This window comes from Athene noctua, chromosome 4, assembly GCF_965140245.1.
Source record: "Athene noctua chromosome 4, bAthNoc1.hap1.1, whole genome shotgun sequence".
Classification (NCBI taxonomy): Eukaryota; Metazoa; Chordata; class Aves; order Strigiformes; family Strigidae; genus Athene; species Athene noctua.
The window spans coordinates 69570248-69595809 of record NC_134040.1 but is presented as its reverse complement, the minus strand read 5'-3'; the positions used below and the strand labels follow the sequence as shown (position 1 = coordinate 69595809).

Below are 25562 nucleotides of genomic sequence, written 5' to 3'. Positions count from 1 at the left end.
TCCACATTCTGGTGTAAACCAAGGGTATCAAAGAGTAAAATTAGACAGTGGCATGAATCTGAACCTGGAGTCATGAACTGAACAGCTTCCTCCACTTCATAGTTCAGGGATTCAGATCTCCATGCAAGCTTTGAGGCAAAGGGCCGTTGCTAAGCAATATTCTTGGGCAGAAGAAGGAAAAGCAGTTTATCACAGTGGTCTCAGTGTGACCTCAATCTGGCCAACTTTTTCAGCTGTGTAAGCGCAAAATGGCTTTTAGATAGTTCTTCTTATTAATGTGAAGAAAGACAAAATGAAAGGAAACGAAAGGAAGGAAAGGGGCAAAAATGCAGGTCTCAGATGGCCCAAGGAATGGGATGCATAAAGGAGCAGTATGAGAACAATGTTAAGCTCTGCCAAAGACACCTTCAAATTAATTTATATATTATCTGATCTTTCTTTTGTTGAATGATTATAAATGCATTTCAGCTCTAACTTCTTAGGAACCTCTTTAGTTTCAGCAGTCCAAAGAAACACCTCAGTTGGTAATTATGCACAAAGTGATCCCATTTTCAGAAATAAGGTATATCCACAATTATCAGACAAGTCACACAGATGTATAAAGTAAAACACTTCTAAAAAATCAGGCCACATTTATTAAGATTTCTAAATATAGAACATGGAGCCTTACTGTGAAGAGAAATTCATATTTCAGAACAGACATCTTAATACATCAACCTCTTAGAACACTGTCCAGCAGTTAAGCTAATTTTTTAATGTATGCCAGGCTCTCTTGAAACACAAAGGTGCTGCCAGAACTGAGAATCAAAAATAAGTGAGAATATTCCCTAGCAATAAATGCACAGTTAAAGGGGAAAATTTGAGAGAGACTGCAAAATGTTTGGTTTTGCTTTAAAAAATGAAACCACGCAAAAGAAAATTGGTTTTAGAACAGTATGAAGAAACATAAGCAAATGAATTAAAATACTTCACAGTAAACAAAACTTAACTTACCAATAAGCCCCTTTGTACTACTTGATGATACTGCTATATGAGTGGGCACGGGAGCTGGCTTTGACTCCTCTGCTGGTACAGATGTTATGCTACTTGTTTCAGCTTCAATAGAAACATCCTTCCCACCCCTCCGCTTTATGGTACCTGTATCGCCTTCTGAGTCCTCTCCCCAGTATCCTGTTGAGGATGCCCAGCTTGCTCTGGACTGTGCTTGATCAAGGCCCTCCCTCCCTTGACTTTGCCTGCCATACTTTGTGCTGTGATCGGGGAACATCAGCTGGTCCATATGACTGCCCGAGGCCCACAGTCCTGCCCCCTCGCCTGAACTATCGAAATGAGCATGTCCAAAAGGCAGAGTCTCCCAGCTTCTCTGGTGCTGTATTGTTTGTATGTTGTCATGAGAACCACTCGAACAAGAAGTCCAGCTACCACGGCCACTGTCAGCCGCATCGAGCGAAGCTCTGTCCCCCTGATCCTGTGACAGTTCTTCTGTACTAGGAGAAGAAAGCACAGTTGCTCCAGCGTACAGGCCTCTGGTCTCTGACAGCGGTGCATATGAGCTAGATGAACATTGACAAGGAAAAAAAAAAGTAAAATAAATCCACCATTGGAATTGGAGTTCAATTACAAGACACTTGAAGAATTCAACAATCAAGAGAAGAGCAAACATTGGGGGATTGGACTAGATGACCTCTAAAAGGTCCCTTCCAACACAAACTACGATTGAAGATTTTGATGCAATTTATATTAAATATTATTTGCATTAATGAGTAAATCAGTCTTGAGAATAGAACACTTTCCTTTCATGCTCATCCTCAATAAAACAAACAATTACTCAATAGATATCCTGACGAAACTTAACATTTTAGTGGAGTCATTTCACAAGGTAAAATCTTTGCAGCAGCCCTTTAAGACAGGCACACCACATTCACTTATATAAAGGGGAACAGACAGATAGATAGGGTTCCTACTGCTTTTCCAGCCATGCAAAGCAAAGGATCAGAAGTTAGAAACAGAGTTTTAGCAGGGGGTGGCCTATATTCAGGCTTTCAGATATTTTTTTTTTTCTGCTTAGGAAACTCTGAAAGCCAACTTTTCAATATTTCTTGCAAATGGAAATGTACTTTAACCTTAATTTTGGAAACACATACTACTTGGTAGAGAAAGTATGTTCTCTGCAGCCTTCCAGCCATTAAGACAGTGTCCATCCTGACACTTTCACTTACGTAGCAGCAAAGAAAAACGACAGTGTCACTTTTGTTTAGCAACTATCCAGGGTTTGGAAGTTGTCTTTCCAGGGCAGCTTGCTATGCAGACCAGAACCCTGCTCTTCCAAATATTTAAGACACCCGATTACAGAGTTTGCATAGCCCAGGATTCCCAAAGCTGAAGTACACCAGTTTTGGTACAGGCCTGCCATTCACAGACCCCGCAGGATTAAAAAATCTGAAACTATTCAGAGCACTGAAGCATCCAAGTAACAGCTCAGAAAATTAAGTGTAGACTAAATAGGAGCCAGAGCTCAAATTAATTTCAGACCAAGGCTCACTGCTAGAGACTTAGAAAACTACTCGTAGCACTAGATTCCCCACCATTACAGAAGTTAATTACCTAGAAAACCAGCAGCGTAATGATAATTTTAGCTTCCAATTATTGGTGACTAGAAGAGATATTTGGGGTAAAATATTTTTGACTTAGATAAATATGCACTTTTCTATGAAACAGACTAGAAAATTAATAGCTATTTCTGTTCTCAGCTTGATCACCGAATAATTGTGTGAGTAATTTCTCATCTAATTCAGCTAATTCCCCATCTAGAAAACAGGCTACGATATTAGTCTGCCATAAAAAGGATAATCTACAGCACTGCTAAATGGTCAGATGATAAGATGTACTGAGGTAAAGTCTTACTGCTGTAGACCTCATCACATACTCAGGAGTGCAAAACCTCTTCTTGTCAGAAAATGGATCATTATCACAAAACACACCATTGAAATAGTAGGTTTTAAGAGCAGGGAAGAAAAAATATTTGAGAAAGGTACAGGGGAAGTTACATGAACAAATATGCATATACATGCCACATACACACTATATGAAAGTATAACGTAAGTAAGCACAAATAAAATTCTTACCCTAAGCTGTATTGATCTGGTTCAATCATAATTCTTCTATCGATCCTTCCCACACCAAGATTTGTCTCCACGATGCTGACAGAATGCCTCTGTCTCCTCTCATCATGCAGTGATACTGGCATAGAGTCAAAAGAGGAATTGCTGACAATACTAGATCTGGAAGAAATTTCACTGTGACCAGAATCTGAAAAGTTATCCACTGTGCCACTAGGAGCCAAAGTATAGCCTGCAAAGGGAACATCACATTAATCAGACACTCCAAGAAGCCTACTCAGTTATTGCCAGGCACCCAGCAATACTGCTACCATACTAAATCAAAACTACGATTACATTTGCACTGCAAAAGGTGAAGATACATAGCAGAACTGTGTAACATCATGTAGTCTGTGTCTTACTAAGGGGTTTAAGACTGAGGGAAACACACACTACTCATTTAGAAACCAACTACTCACCTTCCCTCTTCTGTGCCCTCCTCCCCTAAAATATTTTCAAATGCGTCATCATACTTGTATCCCCACATTATGAAATCTCACTTCTCAAAAAACTGCCTGTACATAAACTATGTCTCCAAGATCAGAATGAAAGCTATGCCCTGGGCAAGAATACTGCTTAAAGTAATCCAAGAGACCCTCTCACACAGTTTTTCTGTTCTGCAAAGCTACACTTCAGAGATGAACAGTAGATACAACAGGAAGCCCAGATGTCTGATTTGACTGCTTATTGCTTGTCTTGGCTAAGAGAAGGCCAGATTTTCAAGCTTTCTTTGTGGTACTTGGCTAACTAATTACATTCCAAATAGCATATATTACCAGAATTATACCATAATTTGGAGGTAGCATTGACACCACCAGGCTGAGATAAAATCTGCAAAACATGTCACAGAGGCAAATTCAGCAAATTCAGCTTTTGTTTTAGTATTAAACAAAGTTGTGCCAGATTCTCTTGCCAGCTAAATTAAAGGTCATTAAACAACACACACCCACAAGAGCAGTTTTCATTCTTTGCTTTCAATCTGCTTGTGTCAAGATGACTTAAATTGATCTATTCCAATTCACTTGCTGAGACCATGGAATTAATGTTGCCATTTTTGTCTGAAAGAATATACCATTAGCTTCACGTCACCATTGAACCAAGGATTTTAAAAAAAAAATTATAATCATGTTTATGATTTGCTTTTTTGCAAAAATTAAGTACTTTTACCACTATAAACCTTTTTCAAGAAATGCACAGGCCCAACCATATTAATATAAATTCACTCTTTGTGAATGCCGTATTTGGGAGAAATCACGATAATATCTTAGAAGGACTTGAGGTGACAATCTAAGTCTTCTCTACATAACATCCTCCTCCATCTGACCTTAGCGAATACCACTTCAATACAGATTTTGGATAGGCGTTTGTACTTTCTTGCCACATTCATCTCTCCGCTTTTCAGATCTCTGCTTATCCAATTGGACTTATTTTTTATCCTGTTTTGTTTCCATAAGCACCACCTATTCCAGAGATCCTTGTGAACTGCTATTCTTGTTACTGTTCTCACTTCCAAGAGGAGAGAAGGAACTGGTTAGGTCCATTATTCTGGAGCCATTAAGGCCTCAACTGATCACCACTGCCACCTACCATGTTAAGAAAAGGGCTTAGCTATCCATTTGATAAGAAAGTAGGAAAAGTGATACTTGCATAAGTTTCATATCTTTACCATCCCTGTGCAATTTAGGGAAAGTTATTGCTACAGGGAAATCTCCAACACACACATCTTTTTAGCCTTCTGAACGTCCATTATGGGGACTCAACCCATATATTACCATAATGTTATGTTATGTAACTGTTAAACTGAACTTTTATAATATTCTGAAAAGAGAATAACTTAGAAGTTATCTGCAATACAACTAGGCTATCATACCTCCAAAAGGACTTGTTTTGTTGTTTAAACTACAGGAAAATGCGTCCATTCTCCATTTTTGTCAATTCATAACCAGAACATGTACAATGAAAAAAGAAAACAGGCTTTTAAAAAATCCCTTTAAGTCCTAAATTCACTTTGAAAAAAAAACCTCTGTGAAGTAACTTAAAAAGAACACAGTCAAGAAAGATCCATGTTCCATATACATTGTTTGAATAATCAGGCTGCTAGTAAAATGTTGTGTATTGGTGATTTGAAACCTGAATATCTTAAGCCTACCAGTCATACATAGATCATATCCCATCCAGATGCATGACACAGCAAATAACTCCTCTAACAGGCTAGAGTGCTCAATGCTGTATTAAGATTTTAAGTGTCAATCTGCACATCCTTCTACTGACAGGAAACACTGATGATTGGAATATTTTTGTCAGAAGCAGCTGCAGTGAGAGTGACCTACTGCATCAAATCCTGTATCAGAGTGGCCTATCTTTCCTGTATTTTGCTAGCCACAGGGCTTTCAGGTATCCCTGAAATCAGATTCCCAGGTATCCTTTCACATATCCCACTCTGCACTATACTTCCTGCCCTCTTGCTGACCATATGTGACAAAAATAGGAGCAGCAGTAGTTTATTCTGAGAGTCCAAATTCTCTCTTGGAAGTTTCCAAAGTCTATGAGCTTCAGGAAACAAGATGAGAAATACTACAGGTTGAATACCTTTCCGTGGAGAGCTCTGTGGTGAAGTGGGAGGAGAAGACAGCTGTGAAGATGCACTTGAGACTGTGTCTTCAGATTGTTTCTTGTGACGATCCAAACTTCCTTCTTCAGATAATGAAAGAATTTTCTTTAAAGCTTGTGGGGAGTTAATGCCTTTGAATAAGAATTAACATAGGAAGATGTAAAGTCCAGTATAAGTCCATCTTTCTGTTTCACAATACATTTATAGAGCAGACACCATACAGGAAAAACACTAAAATTTTTTCCTGTGTGAGTTTCTGACACCAACTTAAATGAAGCAAAATGCTTAAACCTACTACTGTTTAAAATACAGTGCTTTATTTTTGCATATTAAAGCATCCAGTCTTTCATTCTGGCCACCTAAAATAAATACTTTGCCACTAAAAACACAATGCAGATTTGTTGTTGCAGAATACTGCCTAAACAACATATAATCGAAGATACGCATAGTAATGGTTATTGAGAAATTTGAACTAAAACATTGAATACAAACACATATAAATCTCACTGGTTAGTGATGGTTTATGTAGTAAGAATTGAAACTGTTCTCCTGTTTCTTTTCTATTCAGAGTAGCCTAGAAGGCCAAAGAAAGCTGGAAAGATTAATAAGATTAGGCTTACAAAACAAGGCCATCCTGCAGCTGCATTTCTCCCCTTCATTTTTGAGAACTATCTCTGCACCGGCTTATTTTGGGAAACTAAAAGAGTAAAAACATCCTGAAGATTATTTATGATGTAAAGATCTAGGGCATCAAGAACTGCTTTTCTTGGGCAACATTCATCCATCCTTCTCTTCCCCTCCCCTCAAAAATGCACCCTGGGACAGTCTTAAAAGTGAAGACAGCTTCTCTGACAATTTTGTCAATGTTTGTGGTAAAGATTATTTTCAAGCATTCTACAGAATTTATCTTTGATCTGTTGGATCACAATGCTGCTATCAGTAATTCACAGCTGCTTCATCAACATAACCTAGTCAGTCTTCAGAAACTTTCCTACCACGAGCAAAAATGCAGTCTATGGCACTTCAAAGTCCTTTTAAGATTAAAATTTAATGGTAAAATCAACAAGAACTAGATGAATATGGATTTTTTTCTTGCTAATTTTGTTGTTTCTGTTCCACTAGCAGCCTAAGCAGTGCACAAGTAAAACTAATAAAAAGTGAAACCAGAATTAAGCTCTTGTGAAATTACCATCATGCAACAGAAAGGGTCAATTATGCGACATAAGCTTACTAGGAATATTACTGTACTTGAAGTGAGATGTAAGAAGTTCTTTAATAATTCATATAAGTTACTTACACCTCTTGTCATACAGATTTGGAAATCAGATTAGAAGAAATTCCTATAGTCCAGTATCTTTCTGAGTGACATGCAGGCAGCAGTGACTGAACAACTACAGTAAAAAAACACTAGGGAGCAGAAGCCAAAGGGACAATTCTCAACATGAAACTTCAAGCCTACCTTTCTAACAGGACTACAAGTTTGAGCAAGCCTGAATTTCACATTAAATGTTCAACTTTTAAAAAAACTCCAAAACTTCTAAGGCATCTCAGATGCGTCACTCAAAAACTCCAAGTCACTAATTCCTTTGGCAAAGTTAAGCCAAGATCCCAGTGCAGAGTAAGAAACATTCATTGATTCTAGCTGCTAGTAACAGGTAAATACTTATAGTGATTGACAGGATGCTTTCCTAGATTTCTTTCTTTCCATTTCTAGAGAAGAGAATTATACATACACACTGCATATGCATAACCTCCATATAATACTACTAGAAGTAACTGTCTGAATCTGACTGGATTAAAAACATCTCTCTTTCATAAGCAACCAAACTTCAGAGGATTAAACCGACTGCTTCATTGTTCCACTTACCAAATGGTGGGAGGTCTTTGACTGGCACTTTCTTGCGAGAGGGATAAAGAGATACAGCAGGGACCTGCAACGCTTGGTTTACTTTATGTTGCTGCTGCTGCTGCACTTTCTGCTGGATGCCTGCCCGGGGAGCCACTGGTGATGTTTCGGATTTTCCAGATCGCTTGTCTCCTGTACTCTTTGGCACTTTGCAAGAAGTGGGAGAAAGCACAGAATGACTACTAGCTAAAGATACTGTGGGAGTTTTAATCTGAGCCATGCAAAGCCCTCCAATTAATAATTAAAAGGTGCTCAAATACCTGTATAATTAATACAGTAGGATACCTTTAGAGAGAAAAGTTGAAGAGGAAAAGAGGGGGAGATTTAACCCCATTTAAAATACGTACATTATCAAACAACATTTACTCTCTTTCTCAAAATAAATCTCTCATAAATGATGATTGTTATAGCTAATCAAAACCATGACCAAAGTTATACCGGACTATCGTAAGGACTACAACTGGTTTAGAATGGATACATAATTACTCTTTTTTGCTAAAGACACAGCATTCCCTCAAATCAAAATGAAACCAATATCCAACATAAGGTCCCCCTCTGCTCCAGGTGTCTCAAACACCTAGACATAAGGAAATCCCCCTTTCCCTCTCAAGGCCAAGATATCCAGGATGACCAGCCCCATTCACACCAATAGCCTGAGTACATCAAGCTATAGAGAAATTTTTGGTTCCTCCATACCCTTTGCACAGACAAACCTAGAGAACCTTGTGCACTTGAGCGTGACATGATCTGAAAGCCTTATCTCCTACATAAATGCTATGTCTCTATATACCGTTAAGCTGCAAGATGATTTCCTTAAGATTCATAGATGTTCAGTATTTGGAAATAACTAGACCGATGATTTTCCATGTCATTGTCTAGTTACTGTTCCCAGTTACTTCCTTGGAGAAAAACCAGAGGTATATTTAACGGTTTCCTTGAAATCCATAACAAATGACAATGCTCACGTGTGTTGGTGGCTGGCTCACACTGCAAAGACAGTGTCTGGAGGCTCTCTTCATCCATCTCCAGATCCAAGTTTGAGAGATACTGCTTTACTTTCCGTGCCATCTGAGCATCTTCATACAATTTTTTAGCATTAAGGAAGGAGCTGCGACGGACACGCTTTTTGTGACCCCCTGTTTGCGCAACATCCAGCACAGCTGCATTCGTACTGCCCTGGCTGAGGGACCTGGAGTGAAAGGGGGGCAGGAGCGGGAAGAAAGAGGGGAAAAGCATGCATTAGTCCTACCCAGTATCCCTTCATAAAAATGAAAAGTGCAAAAGATTGCATAAATGTCAGTCTACAGTCAAAGCTTACATGCCTCATTCCAGTAAGTCAAACAGCTATAACAGATAGAAAGATGAGGGTCAAGAAATCTTTTTACTTTGTTACAGGCACTATTTTAATTACACAAATATTTTAACCTATTCTGCTCCAACTAGGCAATATCACTTCACACATCTAGAAAAGCATTCAAGCTAGCTCGCTCACATAAGCCAGCTACTGAGAAGACTGGAGCATTAGGAAAAGCTCATGCAGTAAGTCAATGCTGACAGAGACTACAGTTGAGGTTCAAATTTAAATACATATACGTAAGGCATAATACAGAAAGCTAAATACTTTTTTCAGTCGAACTCTATACAAAATGCACAGCTCAGTTTTACAGAACAGAACTTCCTTGTAACTTGCTAGGTTTAAGACAGCTTTTTGTTAAATAAAATGATCAGCTAGCATGATGAAATAAATGTCATGCACATCGCAATGTATTTATGTCTATATGAAAGCTATGCATTGTTCCTGAATTGTTAAGAGCAAAATTGATGGCTGAATTGTAATATGAAAGTAAGTTAGTTTAGCAGATACTCTAAAAGTTTTAACTTTTATATTTGATTATGATAATTGCTTATTAGGAATAAGAAAGTTAACAGTAATTTTCAGCTCTTGCAATCTTGTCATTTTATAATTTCTCTTTTACTGAGGGTCACTTCCTTTGGCAATTTAAATTGGAGGCTGAGGAGCAGAACACCCCACTCCTATCCACAACCACTTATAAATAATTTACAACTTTTGTATTTTAACCTCAAAAGCAAAAGCACTCCTGGATTAAAATGTATTGTCAGTAAAAAGGGGTTAACAAAAGAAAAAAATATCAAAGCACCAGAAGATTAAAGATAGCAAGTAGAAAACAATGCAAATGGTAAGGGAAGAATGAAAGTCTGTGTGTGTTGTCTCCAACCACTTACCCCAAACTCCTCCATTTCTTCTTCCTGCAAGTGAGAGCCAGGAAGAGTAAAGCATGGGTTTAAGAAGAGACAGAGAAAGATCACAAGCTCAGAAAGAAAAAGACCAGACTTCAGGACAAGCAGTTCTGGAAGCCCACAAACATTAAAAAGAGCCTTGACTCAGGTGTACAGTCAGATATTACAAACTCTTGTAGCTCAAATTAAAATAAAGAGTATGCAATAAGCTGGTTTAACATGAAGCCAAAGAGCATTCACTCCACGTTTTCTAACACTACTAGCTGACACCATTTCAGATACATTCCCACTTCTACTAAATCAAAATAAGGCTGGCACACCTCAATGTTTCAAACAGTATATGTGTTCAAGAAGTATCTCCCCCTCCCTCCCACTGATGGAATCTCATTTTTATGAAGTAACTGGCAGTTAAGGAATAATACAAAACATTTAAATATATATTGATAAACACAAAATGTAATGATTTCTCCAGTGTTAGAACACCACATAATTTTTGTAAATTGTTAACATACAAAAAAATTCACGCTGCTCCAATACAACTAGGGGCACTTGAAAGGCACCTCTTGCTGACACCTAGCCTTCTCTCAGCTGGAAAAAGCTCTGCCTAACACACTTACCTTGTTCTAAACATTAAAGCAGGATCCATGTTCACAGATGCCATGCGACCAACATGGCGTATCTCCTTCGCAATCATTCTCAGCTTCTCAAAATTGACCAAGCCCTCCACTTTTGAATCATTTCCTACAATCAACATTAACAACATCAGTTACTAGGTAGCAAAGTTAGTTTTCCATAGGTGGTAAAAGATGACGTACTTTTGGTTTACCTTCATGAAGGAATGTAAGATCTTTTTTGATAACAGGAAACAGAGGGATAATGGGGGGCTGTAGGTTTTGGCTGTTAAGGACATTACGATATTTTGCCATATTCCTAGATGGATCAAACAAGTCCTGTAGATCTTGAAACAGTTTTTCATACTTGCTTGGAAGCTTTTCCCAAGTAGTTCGGAGCCTTGCAACTGGTGCCAAATTCAGGCCACTTGAAACAAACAAACAAACAAAAAAGTGCAAAAAATTTCAAGAATGATAGAAAAAACGAAATAATCCTAGAAAACACCATGTGAAATTTTGTATGAGATAAATACCATATAGCCAACATGCACAGCACAACCATATCAATAAAGTAACAGAAAGCAAGAACTTCCTTTTGCCAGGGTGTATTATGTAGAACAATTAAGATCATTTTTGTAAAAACCATAAAAACTGGAGATATCTGCATGATGTAGCCATAAACAGATAAAAGTTACACTTGGATAACTAATTAAACCTTACAGACACTATGTACTTACTACTTTGGAACAGTGTCTGAATTTGGTAACAATATCATAATTTAGGAGTACCTCAGGATCACCGGTTATTTCCAGATTACCAGACTGGAGGAAAAACCCACTACATAATGTTTAGGTGATGACAACACAGCGACCCACCTTCTTGCTGCAATAATCCATTTGACTTTGTTGTGTCTAAATCAGATTGATATAACAGACTCTATATGTCTGAGGTTATTCTGAAGCTGTAGCTGGTACAGAACCCAGTTTTTTTCCCCTTAATGACACTGCCTGTCATGCTATTAGTTTCTACCTATGGGAAAGTCTGGTTATCTTTCCTTCCTTCAAGTTTTTGCTAGCAGGCAGACTGCTTTTATTTCTCATTGAGATCAGTTGAAAAATCTGAGCTAATTCTCAAGATTTATATGTCTCAGAGAAGCTGACAGCTTATCAGTATGGATCCCTGACTTCGGAACTTGGCACATTTGACTGAATGGTCAGTTCAACAGATTGAATGTGACAAGGGCTTTTGCCAGAGACAGGGATAAAATTGTCATTTTAATGCAACTTACTCAAGCTTTTTTAGAAAAGACAGTATTTGGGGATTCTTTCTTTTGGTTGGTTAGGTTTTTCTGCCTAACTTGGAGACTCTAAGAGAAATGTGAATGTTTTTAAAAAAATGTGTATAAACACACACATTAAATTTTCCTCTCCTCTTCTTCATTCCAAAACTAAGAAAGGTTTTCTCTATGAGATTTTTCAGTACTTTTTAAATTCTTATTAAAAGCTCTTTATTTATAGTTTATTATATGGCAATGTAATCTGCTATTGATTATTATCAGAGTTCCATCCAAGAAACTGCTGATACAAAGACAACATATCATGGCTCAATGAATTCAGGATACTGAGAACTAAGCATAAAATGATGAGCTCTCTTTGGGAACTTAACCCATTCATTTGTGACAATGTTATACTTTTTATTCATATAACTGCTATTTATTTAGATTTTTGTTTTTAAGTAGGAACAGTAGTTTCTCTCGTGCCATGTTCACCAATGACTGTTGACTCACTGTCTTGAGCAATAAGTACATAATAGTAGCATTTCAAATAATATTTCAGCAAACATTTCAATTCCAAATTCAATGCCAAGGGAAAATGTCATCTTTATTGGATTGCCAAGTGTTGATGTTAGCAGTGTTAATTGGTTTACTCTGTTAAATACATTTTTTTTTTAGACTGACATAAGACTTTGCTTTTTACTTAGAAGTAAAATTATTAAGGAGCAATACCTAATGATGGCAAACATTGAGTTGAAGTTCTTGCATTCTCTGCAGTGTAGTGCTATCTTAATGAAATGCTTAATGATCTTCATCCTTTTCAGCTGGTTGGTTTCTCTTAGAATCTCAGAAGCCACCCAAAATGTTTCTTGATTTATCACCTCTTCAAACTTTTTCAGATTAGTGCAACCTGTTTTTGATTTGAGTTTAAACAAGTCATCTATGTATTCTGTGGGTTCAATATTACGGAATAGCTCAAAGTTTCTCATGGAGAGTTGGGTAGCCACTTCAACAGTACTGAGCTGCAGTAGGGAAATTTGACTTTCCCTTAGTAACTCTTGAGCATCTTCATCTGAACAAAGAGTTTCTGTTTCCATGTTGTTCTTCAGGTAATATCTGTAAAAACAAAGTTCAAAAAGACACATGATACAATATACTCAAATAATAGTGAAAGTTACAGTAATGATCCAGTTGGAATTTTAGAATAAATTGAATTTCACCAGGCCTAAATATTAATTAGAAGTTGCATAGGAGCAATTTCTTGTACAGAAACAGAACATTAATAATTAAATAATGCTCTTATTAACAAGATTTTGACTTAATAAACTGGTATCATCAGCTTTAGCTCACAGTCTGATCTCACCTGCCACTCAGCTGTATCCTGTCAGCAAGCTTGGATAACTGATCTGGAAGCCTCCTTTGCTTGATTACACCCTCAGGTGTGACAGAGACTTCGCATAGTGAATATGCATCAGGGGTTGCAGTGAGAGCAAATTCCCTGATAGCCTGGATGACCACTTCTTTTGCTGTTGTGTCCTTACTGATCATGATGTAGCGACTTTGCTGATCTGCCTTGAAAACCCTCAGAACTTGATCTGGTAGGTCTGGAAGAAAAATTATATGCAAAGTATGCAATTTAATAAAGAAAAAAAATAGTGGTATAAGAATAAGCAATAATATCAGTCAGATTGAGTCTAATTACTAGTGCTAAACATTTTTACTTCAGTATCATTGTTTCACCTCTACTTCATATAAAAAAGCTGGGCTTTTGAGGGTTTTTTTTATTTATTTCAGTTTGGTTTTAGATGTTGTTGGTTGTGGTGGTGGTTTAATTTGTTTTAATGAAAGACTAGTTCTATTAGCAAGTTAGTTAAGCTATCAATAGGGCAAACCACAAAAATATGTTAACATTTCCAGAGTTTGGACAGATGAACTAACAAGCAATCTGATTTTCAGAGTCCTGCTAAGTTCCATTTAAGTTTGGAAAAAAATTAAGGACATGCAACAACACTACCCTATACACTTGACAGACTAAGAAATCTAAGCAAATTAGGTGATAGGAGTGTCAATCTTCCTAAGGATGTTTTTAAGAAAATAGACTCATTTACCTAAGTCTGACACTCAGCCCTAGTGTCACACACAAAAGGAAGACATGTACATACAAGTAGCTAGGAAGATGCATGTATAATGGTCAGCATGCACATATACACAAATAAACTGCAGTAGCATTAATGCATCCAAGTATTAATTATCAAAAATACTCTACACTCTTGATACATTTAAATCATAATAACGTATAAGTAACAGACTTATAGCTTGCTTTTATTTCTCTGTGCCAATGTTTTAGTAATTAAGAACTAAAGCAGCCAGAGATAGAAAAACACTTCACAAATACTCGAGTTCTGAATATATTATTGTTTCAAGTGCTGATGGAAGAAAACTTACACTAGACACCTACAAGGCAGCTGTTTTTAGGAAATCTGGAAAATGACCAGTCTAACTCCAAACATTATACATGTTTCCATATTGAAATCTAGACCCATTAATCAACTGAAGTTTGATTGTTATAATTTTATTTTTTTAAAAGAGAGTTAGAATTTCTTAACATAAGGTATTTTTAACTGACAAGTATTTTCAATTTAAGTTCTTCCCTCTGTTACAAATAACCTTTTTTAGTTTTGTGCGACACTACATCTGGTCATTATTCTTTCTTTAATGAATATGTTTTTTAAAAATGTATTTTCTTTATTTTATGTAGATCATAAAGGTCATATGAACAAGTTAAAAGAAAATAATAGAAAGCCTTCTGCATCTACAGACAAAAAATTATCATTGTTTAAAAAAATACTGAAAAAACAGCTGTGAGATGAAAACACTCACTTTGATACAACCACAATCTTTTCTGACAAGACCTGAATGTGCATGACGTGCATTCAGGTTACTACAGGAAGATGTATTCAGCAACAGAAATCTTGAGACAAAGGAACAAAAATTAACATCTTCCCACTGCCGCTGCATGTCTCCAAAATAATAATTTGGAAAGCATAAAGATAAATCTCTCTGATATGAGTTGATTTACATGCCACAAAGGCTGTTCAGGCTTAAATACATTAGTTTACAGATTTCATGCAACCAAACCCATAACTTTTAAGTTCACAGTAGTATTTCTGCAGCTTGAAAAGCACTAGTACCAAAACACATTAGAATTGAGTGACTACATCATCAGTTACACATAACAAGCCAGTACAGCCCTAAGTACTTGAGTCAAATGTACAAATAACTTATAACTAGCAATTTTGCCTTTTATCATAAACTCTATAACGACCTGTCTTCCTTCAGTAATTACTTGAAGAAGGATGCAGAGCAGTACCTGAAATAATGTCTACATTTTTTTGACATTTGAGGATGGCAGATGTGAAAGACGTTCTTGAAAACCGGACTATTCTCTAGATCTTGTTGCCTCTTGCTGTTACTTGCTCAAATAAATGCTACGAAGATGAGAAACTACTGTAAACAATACCAAGGTGGGAACTAACTTGCTTAACACTCCCAAGAAACAAGTGTTTTGTGCAAGGAGAAAATAACCTGCTCTGCTAGATCACAGAAGTCAAGATGAAGAAATGCAGAGAACAGCAAATAGAAAAGTACCATCTTTGCAATGTATTTTACCATCCAGTTTCTCAGGCTGCATACCTATCAGAGCTGGTAGCAAAATCACTACACAGAATACAGCCAAGTCTGCCAGCAACCGAAATGATTATAACAACAGTAGCAAGTAATTCAGATAATACTTTTAAAATAAAACAGCACTTGAAGTATAATCACCCCACTTGACTCCTTTTCAAAAAAGGAAACTGGAGTGGCAGGCTGAAGAATGCAATGCTATATGATAGGAATCTAGTCCCTTAGAAAGTGTCGGGCGGGGGGGTGGGGAGTACCAGTGACTGGCAGCTCATCATTAGTATATTATTTTGACTACCAATCAAATAGCAAAGGCAGCACAAGAGAATAGAAATCAAAGTACTATTGAACATTTAAAAATAAACCTTAAAAATATATATGAAAAAGTGTGAGCAAATCAGAACAGAAACAAAAATGACTTCTTGCAGATTTCAAGCTGTTCTCATTTTCTCCTCTAAGACTACCCTTCCAAAGAAGCAAGTTGTTTTATTTTCTATCCCAAGGGATATTCCCCAAGGCCTCAAAGGATGACTGTTCTACCACTTTTCTCTTTCTTCTCCATTGCATTCAATTTCTTGCCAGCTGCCTCCATCTCCATCTTTAATTTAGCCCAAGATAATAAAAGAAATTAAAATTGCAGGCTTTACATTTTTTCCAAGTCTTAAAGTATATAGATATATAATTCAACTGTTCTATCTACAATGCAACCATCCCTAAAGCCCTTAAGGTATATGGTTTTTTAAATTTCAGTCCCCCTCCCCCCTCTTTTCAACACAGGGGAAAATGATACCTGTGAGTTACTTTAAAAATATTCAGTGTGTGGACATTTGGGCAAATTTTAAGTAAAGAAATAAAAACTCTTTTTTTTTTTTAACATGAGAAAGCACTAATTACTTAATACATTTTCTATAAAGATAATGGAAAAGCTGCTATAATGCTGAAGAAATGGCATGACATCATTATTTATCTCCTTTCCTCGAAGCAAGACGCAAACAGTAGAACATTATTCATTTATTAAACTTCTCCAAACTCCATCTGGGATTGAAGGATCCTCAGACCTGTACTGGCCTCCCTTCTCAACTAATGGAGCTTGTTTGAGCTGTGTGAGACAGCAGTGTCCACAGGTCTGGAAGTTAGCCAGTTACCGTGCTCAGCATTAGGGGCACATTAATTACCTAGAACCGTCTGGTCTAAAGTGCTGAAGAAAAGTTAGGCTTTTACCAATAAAGAATACCTTTAAAGTGTTGGACACTAGTTATCAGATAAAATACAAAAAAATACCAATCTTCCCACTCTCTCAGGAGCAATCTTAGACACTGGGACAAAAGTCAACACAACCTTCTTGCAGTCTTCTCTAGCCCTGAAAAAACTGAGATGAAGTGATGCTCAATATCATGGTTTCAAGTGGGATGATTGAACCCACTTGGCCAGTATGTAGGCTGATGTTTAAGCACCATCCTTAAAGGTAAGGTTTGAAATTCCTCAGGTTTAGAAGAGCACTGAATTCTTGGTTCTACTTTTGAGAAATACTCTGAAGATTAGACTAAAATAACCAAGTGTCTGCACAGCAACCATCACCATCTCCTCCTCCAGCAGCTATGTTTTAATAACAAAGATCTGGAACTTAACTCAGAGAGGGTTTCCCACTAAGAACCTTCCTGCATCCAGATAAGAGCCCAAATCCCATCAGAAGCTCTGGTGAAATCCTTCTTACAAGTAAGGCTCTCAAGTTTCTCCTATTACCGCTCTTGTTCTCCCTCACTCACCTCCATGTTTTGTGTTCTCTGCTAAATGTGTTCATTTTTTCTCCATTTCAGAACTGGATTTTAAATCACTTTGTATAGAAAGAATTTGGCATACAGCTGTAGGGCAGAGTAACTAACAGGGAACTTTGAAACTCTGTCCCTTACAGATGTAGTACAAGATTATATAAGTCTGTTCAGAAAAAGACTAAAATGCATGTCCTGTGTCCCAGTCCAATGCCCTTTCGCTTTACTGTAAGCTAACGATCTACTGTGCTATTTGAAAATACGGCAGTCTTGTAAATATCAGGGAAAATTATAAAATACCAAGGAAAGTAAGTTTTCACTGGCCCAGAGTGTTCAATCAGTAAGAGGCACTCTGTATACAACACACTTGAAAAATAGACATCTAATACATTCAGATAAAGTACTATTGGAGCAAATGTAATAAAATCTAATGCATTAATATGTGCCAGCATACAGTTAATAAAACTCACATGTATCTTCAGACTCTGGAAGTCCAGAACAGAAAAAGGAGATCAGCGAAAGGAGGTAAGGTCAAGAACAACAAAAAAGGATCCTTCTTACCTGGAGTAGTATTGAAGTCTAAGATGCGGTGATGAGACTGCAGTAGATCGGGATTACTGGATGACAGCGTTCCACTGACAGGTAAAGCAGGAGGAATGTGCTTCGTTTGCCTCAGTCCCACAATGCTGTCATCCTGAGACTGGCCAATTCCAATGTCACTGTGTCCAGAAAGAAATAAAATCAGGACTTACAAACATTCGGAGCTTGGGCTATACTAGAGGGATACAGGGACATCTATATCACTACATTTTCACACTTTCAATTGTTAGTACATTGATCACTATTTAGAAGTTAAAATCCTCCAGACAACAGTCCTTGCTGTCTAGCTTTGTCAACAGCACCCAGACGTCCACTCAAAGGGATTTGATCTGTCAGCTCTCACTGTCAGAAGATCCTTATGTTCACTACTAAGCTCTGAGGAGCTGCTAGGCTCATTATTTTATGAAAATTTCTCACAACAGCCAAGATCTTTATTCAAAAGGCAGTACATACCTCATCACTCTTGAACTACCCCATCACCTGAACTTTGCCTAATACTGCTGTCCCCTCAGTGCTCTTTTATAAGACCTGAATTTCACAGATTTTTCACCCCATCACAGACAGGATCTGCAACTGTACTTCAGGACATATTGTAGCCATACTATCTAAGATCTTTCAACAGACAGATAAGAGAGGATCTTTGCGATCATCAATTTTCTTACCCTGTATCACCTTTTCCGAGTTTCTCTTCACTGAGTGTGACTGAAGTGATGCCAGCTAACTTGGAAGGCTAAGGTAAGCACCTGCACTTAGGTGCTATCATTATCCCCCTGAAAGTGCCCAACAGCTGTAAATAAAGTTTTCTGTGATAAGGGTGAAGGATTTTGTCTATTGAACTGTGAAAGGCAGGGTCCCAAAGAAACTCAGTAGTGCTAGATGGATCAAAGACAGAGCTATGATCATATTATTGTAGACACAAATTTGCTTATTGCTTTTGAGTTCATAATCAGCAAGTGAAGTAAATAACTGCTACAGGACAGAGTTGGAGCTAGCCAGTGAACTTTTCTATAAATATATAGATGCGAATCCTTAATAAAATACTCTAAGGGTGTAAAATGTTGAACAGCAGCTATTATAGAAAATGAAAATAATTAAATTAATAATTAAATTAAAAGATGTACTTACTATAGGCAAAGCCTTTTTAAAAGCCAAGCACATCTAAATCTATATTTACACATGTAAATAAAAGCATAAACCAGAACTTTGACTTCATTGAAAACTCTAAAAAGTCAAGCTACTAAATGAAATGATGCAACACAAATGACCATTTGTACACTAGGTTTTGGGCACTTGAGCTTTTGTCTAGTGTTCCATCCATCCTCAGAAATCCTAAACAGAAACAATTAAGGGCCTGATAATTATCCCTGTTGAGCTGTTACAGCACAAGCATCCTTTTGTGCTTACCAGTGAATTACTTTACCCAGTACACTCTTGTACCACTTCTTTAAGTGCTATGAATTGAACAGTACTCTGGGAAGCCAGGACAGTATCTCTGGGCATTTAAGACACAACTTTAATTACATGGACACAGCAACTGCTTTTTAGAAGGCAATGCAACTCAAAAAAGGTTGGACCAGTATCTCTGTATGATGGTTTTGAGTTTTCTCATTTTGTTTTTAAGAAACAGGATAACTCCGTATTACCAAAACATTTTACGGTGTGAACCCCAAGGCATGAGAGTGACAGGAACACTCAAGTCCATTGACGAAAAAGTTCTTGGATTCTCTCTCAATCAGAAGTTAAGCTGAATCTGAACATCTGTATTTTTGTACTTCCACATAAAGTACAAAATACCGTGACAAGCATTGGTGATCAACTCAGTGCACAGCACTTTTATGCAGAGCTACAAGCAAGTCTTTCACTACAACTAAAAGCATTCCCAACAATCAACGTTGTGTCTTTCAAGTAGGAACCACTCTACATACACACAAAATACCAAGTAAACAAAAAACCCCAGAAAAAGAGCCCCTAAAATCTCAAAATGCTTTTTGGTGGTTCTAAACAACTATACAGTATACAAAAATGTGCCAACACCAGTATTTTCTCTAAATTCAAATCAAATGAAGACAGTATGACCCTCCTCATCTTAATAGTCTCACTTGCATTATATATTACTTTTGCAGCTTGTCAGTTTTGTATAATCTTATACCAATCGGGGGGAGATAGGAGTTACTTCTTTGTCAGGGGTGCTGCAGAACTTTTCTAGAGAAGGAGGTGGGGGATTCTGTTTAATCCTTATCTGGAGCAGCTGAGCCTACAGACTACAAAACCTTTCTTGATTAGAAGAGTAAAAAAAGCAAAGAGCTCAAGCAGAGGCTGTAGCCAGAAGCACAGTTCAATAGATACCCTATAGCTGCTGGAGAGGAGGCAATTTCCCCAGTAGATGCAAGGGAAACGGTTCTGTTTGCTCAGTTCAGCATGTTACTTGACATTATTGGACTAAAAAGCAAGACCAAAGGAAGGCATAATCTCTTGCTCTAACTGATTTGTCTTTGATTCTGATTTAATGTCTCATGAAGCAGACAGGCTTCCTTGAAGAGAGACCTCATTCTAGTTTATAGATTGGTTTACCTGGACATATTCTGGAGGCAATGGAGACCTCTGCAATATTCACAGTCAAAAGAGGTGGACAGTTTCACCTCATGAGCTATCTGACTCATGAAGTCTTTAAATATCTACTTTAATGAGTAAATCAGCTTTTTCATCCCTCTTGATTTTTGGTATTTAAAAATATATGAGATAGGTAAAGTCCCTTAATATATACAATATCATTAATTATTAGGAAGAATGAGATTGAAGCTTCTTTAAAAAAAAGCACATACAGGAAAGTCTACAGCTACACATCTCTATGCAGAAACCATGCAGACAGAAACAACTGAATGTCAACAGGCTTTGCAGAAAAGTTGCTATATATAACACATGAAGTATAGCTAGCAAAAGGAAGAGAAAATAGGTCAAGTGTACTATTTTTCTGAGTCTTACCCAAAGAAGTCCCTGCACGTAAAAAGTGCAAAAATGAAAGGAATCAAAGAAAAAAAGGAAATTAACAAGAAAATTTTATGCAAAAGTTGTGAACAACTGTGAACAATGTGAAAATTCATGCTTAACAGTATGCATGCCTCATCGGAAGAACAAACATACAAGACCAGTGAAATAAAAAAAAAAAAAAGCATTCTAAAGACAAACAACATAAAAAGAGTATTTACAGATTCTCCTCTAGTGAAGTGTGTATCTATGTCAATTTAAGAAATATCCTTTATCAGGATATAATACAGGATTCCATTTATATTCATTTAGCCTTTACATTACTAACATTCTATTTATGATGTTTCAGAACAGTATTCATTTAGTAGAGAATACCTAACATTAGGTTAGGCATTTTTTTTTAAAGTGTTATCAGGAAAAAATCCTAAATTTTCAGCACAAATGTCTTTTTCATTAATTTATATAGAATAGATTTCTTCCTCAATGGGACACAGAAAAGAAAAATGCAAGAGAAAACACTGATTACCTATCAAATACCATTCTACAATTAATTTTTCTCCATCGATGCCATCTGTCTTGGCCAAGGACGAGATTCACATAAAATCATATAAATCTCATCCTTCTATTGTTCCTAACAATCCTCATCACAACTCTATTTCTAAAATGTGTTCATAGAATAAAAGATATCAGATACCGTATTTAGCTTTCATTAAAAAAATATTCAATTCTCTCAAAGAACCCAAGTTAGAATTTCAACCTCAGTCTCCCTTATTGCAGTACTCAGAAATTCTTCTAGACCACTGGAATGTGGATGAATTGAAATTATTGCTCCTATCAATCACCTGCAAGCAAACGTGCTTGCAGAGTTTTCTGAAATTAACTGCCTGGGACCCTTCCAGTTAACAGTCCTCTTAAAAGAAAAAATGACATGCAAAAGTATTTGTGCCATCACTATATCTCTAAGAAGTAAAATATGTCCATATTGATGTCAGGAACTGCATTGTCAGTAGTCTATGATCATTCAAATATTCAGCCTAGTATTTTCTACTGCATTTTTCAGATATAAGCATAGTTTGCATTAATAAATAAAAAAGGGATCATGACAAATTATAAGTAACATGAGAAATTATAAAAAATTAACATAAAGCCAATATTTAAGAGGAAATTAAAAACTCACTTGTATGGTTTCTGAGGCAGAATACTGATTCGAGTCTTGTCAAGTATCTTCTTTAATTTATTTCTTCCCCCAACTGTGTTGGCTTTACTTTTCTTATTTACTTTTTCCAATCCTATTACCTGCTCCACATCGACGGCAAGGTCTGGGATGGAATAACGACTTGCCTTTTTAATGTCACCAATTTTAGGCAGGTGGGGAGCACCATTTCTTTTTTCCTCTGACAACCGTGTTAAAAGCTCTTTAAAAACTGCACAAGACAGGGAAAGGGTGGACAGAAAAAGGACAAAAATGTGAAAGAAAACTTTGTATACCAGACCAGTTTAATATTAAACAGTACAAAAACCTGATTAGGTTATTCTGTCAATTCAAGTAATAAAGGAATTTAGTTATAAGACTTTAAAAAAAATTTTTAAAAGGACATTCATTTCATGTAGTATGAATCAGAAAAAGAGTAAATTGGCACATCTCAGAACATAAATACACTAGCTGACCACATTGTCGCATGGATGGTGTCAACAGAAGGACCTTGACTTTTCAACCTAAGGACACAGGCTTCTGCAGAATAGTAGCACACATAAAGAGCACACTAGACAAAAACAAGATAGGAAAACTAACAACTGAGAAGGAAGGTTTTAAACAGATAGCCAGCAACAAAAGCACTCAGATGGACAAGAAATTATTAGCAACAGCATCAAAAAATCAGAATTCAGAGGGGAAACTGCAACAAAATAATCAGGAAAATATAACAAAGTGTGAGACTACTGAGACACCTTGGATGTGTGACAGGGCTGTTGTGTCCATCTGCCTGATATACAAAAAAACCCCTCTCGGACTCCCTCAGCTCCCTAGTAAAGAGACATGTCTAAGGCAGAAATACCTAATGAATTTGGGAATTAGTTCTACTGCAACTTTTACCTTCACAAAAATTTTTATATATTTAAATAAATCAAATAAAACTGATCCAAAGATCAAGTCACATATTCTGAGTGTGAAAGTGTCCATGTATAAATTGAAAAATCATCTGATGAGTTGATTTGTAATCATAAATGAAACTGATAATTAAACCAAGGAATTACAGAAAAAGTGGGCACAAGGGCAGCCAGCTAAGGATGAGTATTAGGGGCTAGGTTTTACTATTATGTATTAATTTTGTCCTTAATATTCATCCTTTTCTCCAGAGATACACAAATCACCAAGACACTTCAAAAGCTTCAAACAAGAGACACAAAAAAAAGCGGAGGAGAGTAATCCAAGCCCATAAGTGCACTGTCAAATAGGAGCTAGGAGCTGGAGAGAGAAATTAGATAGAGGTAAGAAGATGCTGTTAAAAAAAGAAACACCTCTCCTTTTGGGATTTGTTGATAAGGAATACTGCATGCAATACACAGAAAGTAACTGAGACTCTACTGTGATGTGATTTCAGTGTTTGCAGTGGAGCAAGAAGATTAAAAACTTAGAAAAACATAATTTCTGAAGAACATCAGGTTTAATCTTAAACATACTGAAGCAACGCATCAGATCCCAAAACCAGTGTGTAAAGGACGGTTACACAGAACTTACACGTAAACAAGCACATACTGCTAAACAAGCATACACAGATATATTAAGAAATGCCTCAATTATTAGAAACAATTGAAATATTAGAATCTTTATGTCAAAGCAAAAAAAAATCCCCAGGAAATAGTTTTGACAAATTACTTTTGGACATAACCTGAGCATATGTAATCATTAGTTAGTGCAGTAACATCCTGTGGTAATATTCTGCTCTACTTATTTGTGATGAAGAACCTGATCCTGAAAGAGGTACTTGGGGAACACATCAATAAATTATATAAATAATCCAAGTATCCAGTGGTAAAAAATCAAAGAAAACCCACAAACTATTAATTACTTATGATGCTAACTGTGGTCCTGAGCTGCCTAAAGACTCCTTCATGACTGCTTTAGTACTTGTTAGAGGGAGAAATTAAGAGAATAGATTTGGAAGGCAGGGAGATTTTTTTCACCTAGCTGTCAAGAAAGTTTTTATTAACTTTGTTGCGCTCACTGTAGGCACTGACTGAACAACTATGAGCAAATTCAGCAGACAGATAGGATCACTGATCAACTGAAATTCCAAGAGACACACCTTTCTTGAGAAAGGACTAAACATTACATGTACAAACAAGTCTTATAAATTTCAACTAAATGGCTGCAATAGTTCCTCTTAATCCAGAAATATACACTTGAGAGAGAGAAGTCACTTCATATAAAACCCTAATCGTAAATTTTTCTCTGCAATTATCAACTAAGTATTTTAGGACATGCAAAGCTTCCTTTTTCTATTCGCCCCAGTACAAAAGTGTTTCAAACAAAACTATTTTAAACTATTAAAAAAAATGTTTAGAACTCCATCTAAATTAGAACAGAAATTAAAACAAGAAGTACACACAAACTTACCAAATAAATTGGTTTTCACAGTGATAGACAGATGAGTGTTATTTCTAAGGATTTCCATGGCTTTTGACAGCTGAATGTTTTCAAAGTTTTGCCCATTCACTTCCAGTATCTAAAAAATACCAACAGGTAGTATTATTGTTATTTAGAAAAGAGAAAAGAAAACGAAAAAGAGGGGAAAAAAGGACTTCTTAAAATTACATACCTGGTCTCCACGTTTCAAGCCTGCTTCTGTAGCTTTGCTACCAAAATCTACACTGTCAACAAAGATTCCAAATCCTTTTTCTGACCCTCCCAGCAAGATAAAAGGCAAAGGGGCTTCTCGCGATGGCTTCGTTAAGGTTATCAATCTTCGTTTAGCTTTAGCAGCACAAGCAATATTTAACAGCCTCAAATGTCCACCCATTTTCTACAAGAAAAGCATAATGAGTTGTATGTATCAACAGCCTGGCCACTCCCTGCCATCCCAAACTGTCATAAAAAACTCTCACTCTTACCTCCCTCTCCAAATTGTTCTCAAATTCTTCCAGAAATCGAGTCATAGCAGGATCTCCTTCAAAATCATTGAAGTGATTGTTCACCCACAACAATACTACCCGTGTAACCTGAAAATTAATCAATAATATAAATATTTTCCAGGAATACCCAGAACAGCACTAGTCCTAAATCCTTTAAAAATACTGCTCCTTAAAGTCCCTGTAATTTCCATTGGAATCCTAAATATTATACATACCCAAATCACACTTTATTAACATACAATAATTTACCAGGAGGATAGAACGAATTAAGTAATAAAATTGCTTTCACTTATCTAAGCAATTGTATGTTGCATCTCAAAGAATACTATGAGTTAGAAAAGTAACTCTGGCTGTACCAAATTTGATTGAGTAGGGAACAGAGCACACAGGCACAAGGCAACAAGTTAGACCCATTTCTGACTTAAAACAACCATTTCCTGCTCATGTACATTTCCAAATCTGCTTAATTCTTCAAGCACATGATCATAAGGCTTCTGATACTGCTTTATATTGGTTCTTGAATCTCAAAAATCTTCAGATAAGCCACCATTAACTTCATTAGGCATTTACCTGTGTAA

At 36.7% G+C, this 25562-nt stretch overlaps 1 protein-coding gene across 6 annotated transcripts in view; it reads right to left on the bottom strand.

Moving 5' to 3' along the window:
• Positions 1 to 25562, bottom strand: part of RAPGEF2 (Rap guanine nucleotide exchange factor 2) — a 188879-nt gene that overhangs the window by 5200 nt on the left and 158117 nt on the right. For all 6 annotated transcript variants that reach the window (XM_074905695.1, XM_074905693.1, XM_074905696.1 and 3 more), the window contains 15 exons: positions 24964 to 25071; positions 24672 to 24875; positions 24470 to 24578; positions 22031 to 22277; positions 17830 to 17987; positions 13182 to 13422; positions 12551 to 12934; positions 10761 to 10972; positions 10552 to 10675; positions 9920 to 9943; positions 8641 to 8864; positions 7637 to 7822; positions 5748 to 5900; positions 3126 to 3351; positions 994 to 1553 (listed from right to left, as the gene is read on the bottom strand). In XM_074905695.1, coding sequence (XP_074761796.1) covers positions 994 to 1553; positions 3126 to 3351; positions 5748 to 5900; positions 7637 to 7822; positions 8641 to 8864; positions 9920 to 9943; positions 10552 to 10675; positions 10761 to 10972; positions 12551 to 12934; positions 13182 to 13422; positions 17830 to 17987; positions 22031 to 22277; positions 24470 to 24578; positions 24672 to 24875; positions 24964 to 25071 — 3160 coding nt within the window. The remainder of the gene's footprint in view (positions 1 to 993; positions 1554 to 3125; positions 3352 to 5747; positions 5901 to 7636; positions 7823 to 8640; positions 8865 to 9919; positions 9944 to 10551; positions 10676 to 10760; positions 10973 to 12550; positions 12935 to 13181; positions 13423 to 17829; positions 17988 to 22030; positions 22278 to 24469; positions 24579 to 24671; positions 24876 to 24963; positions 25072 to 25562) is intronic.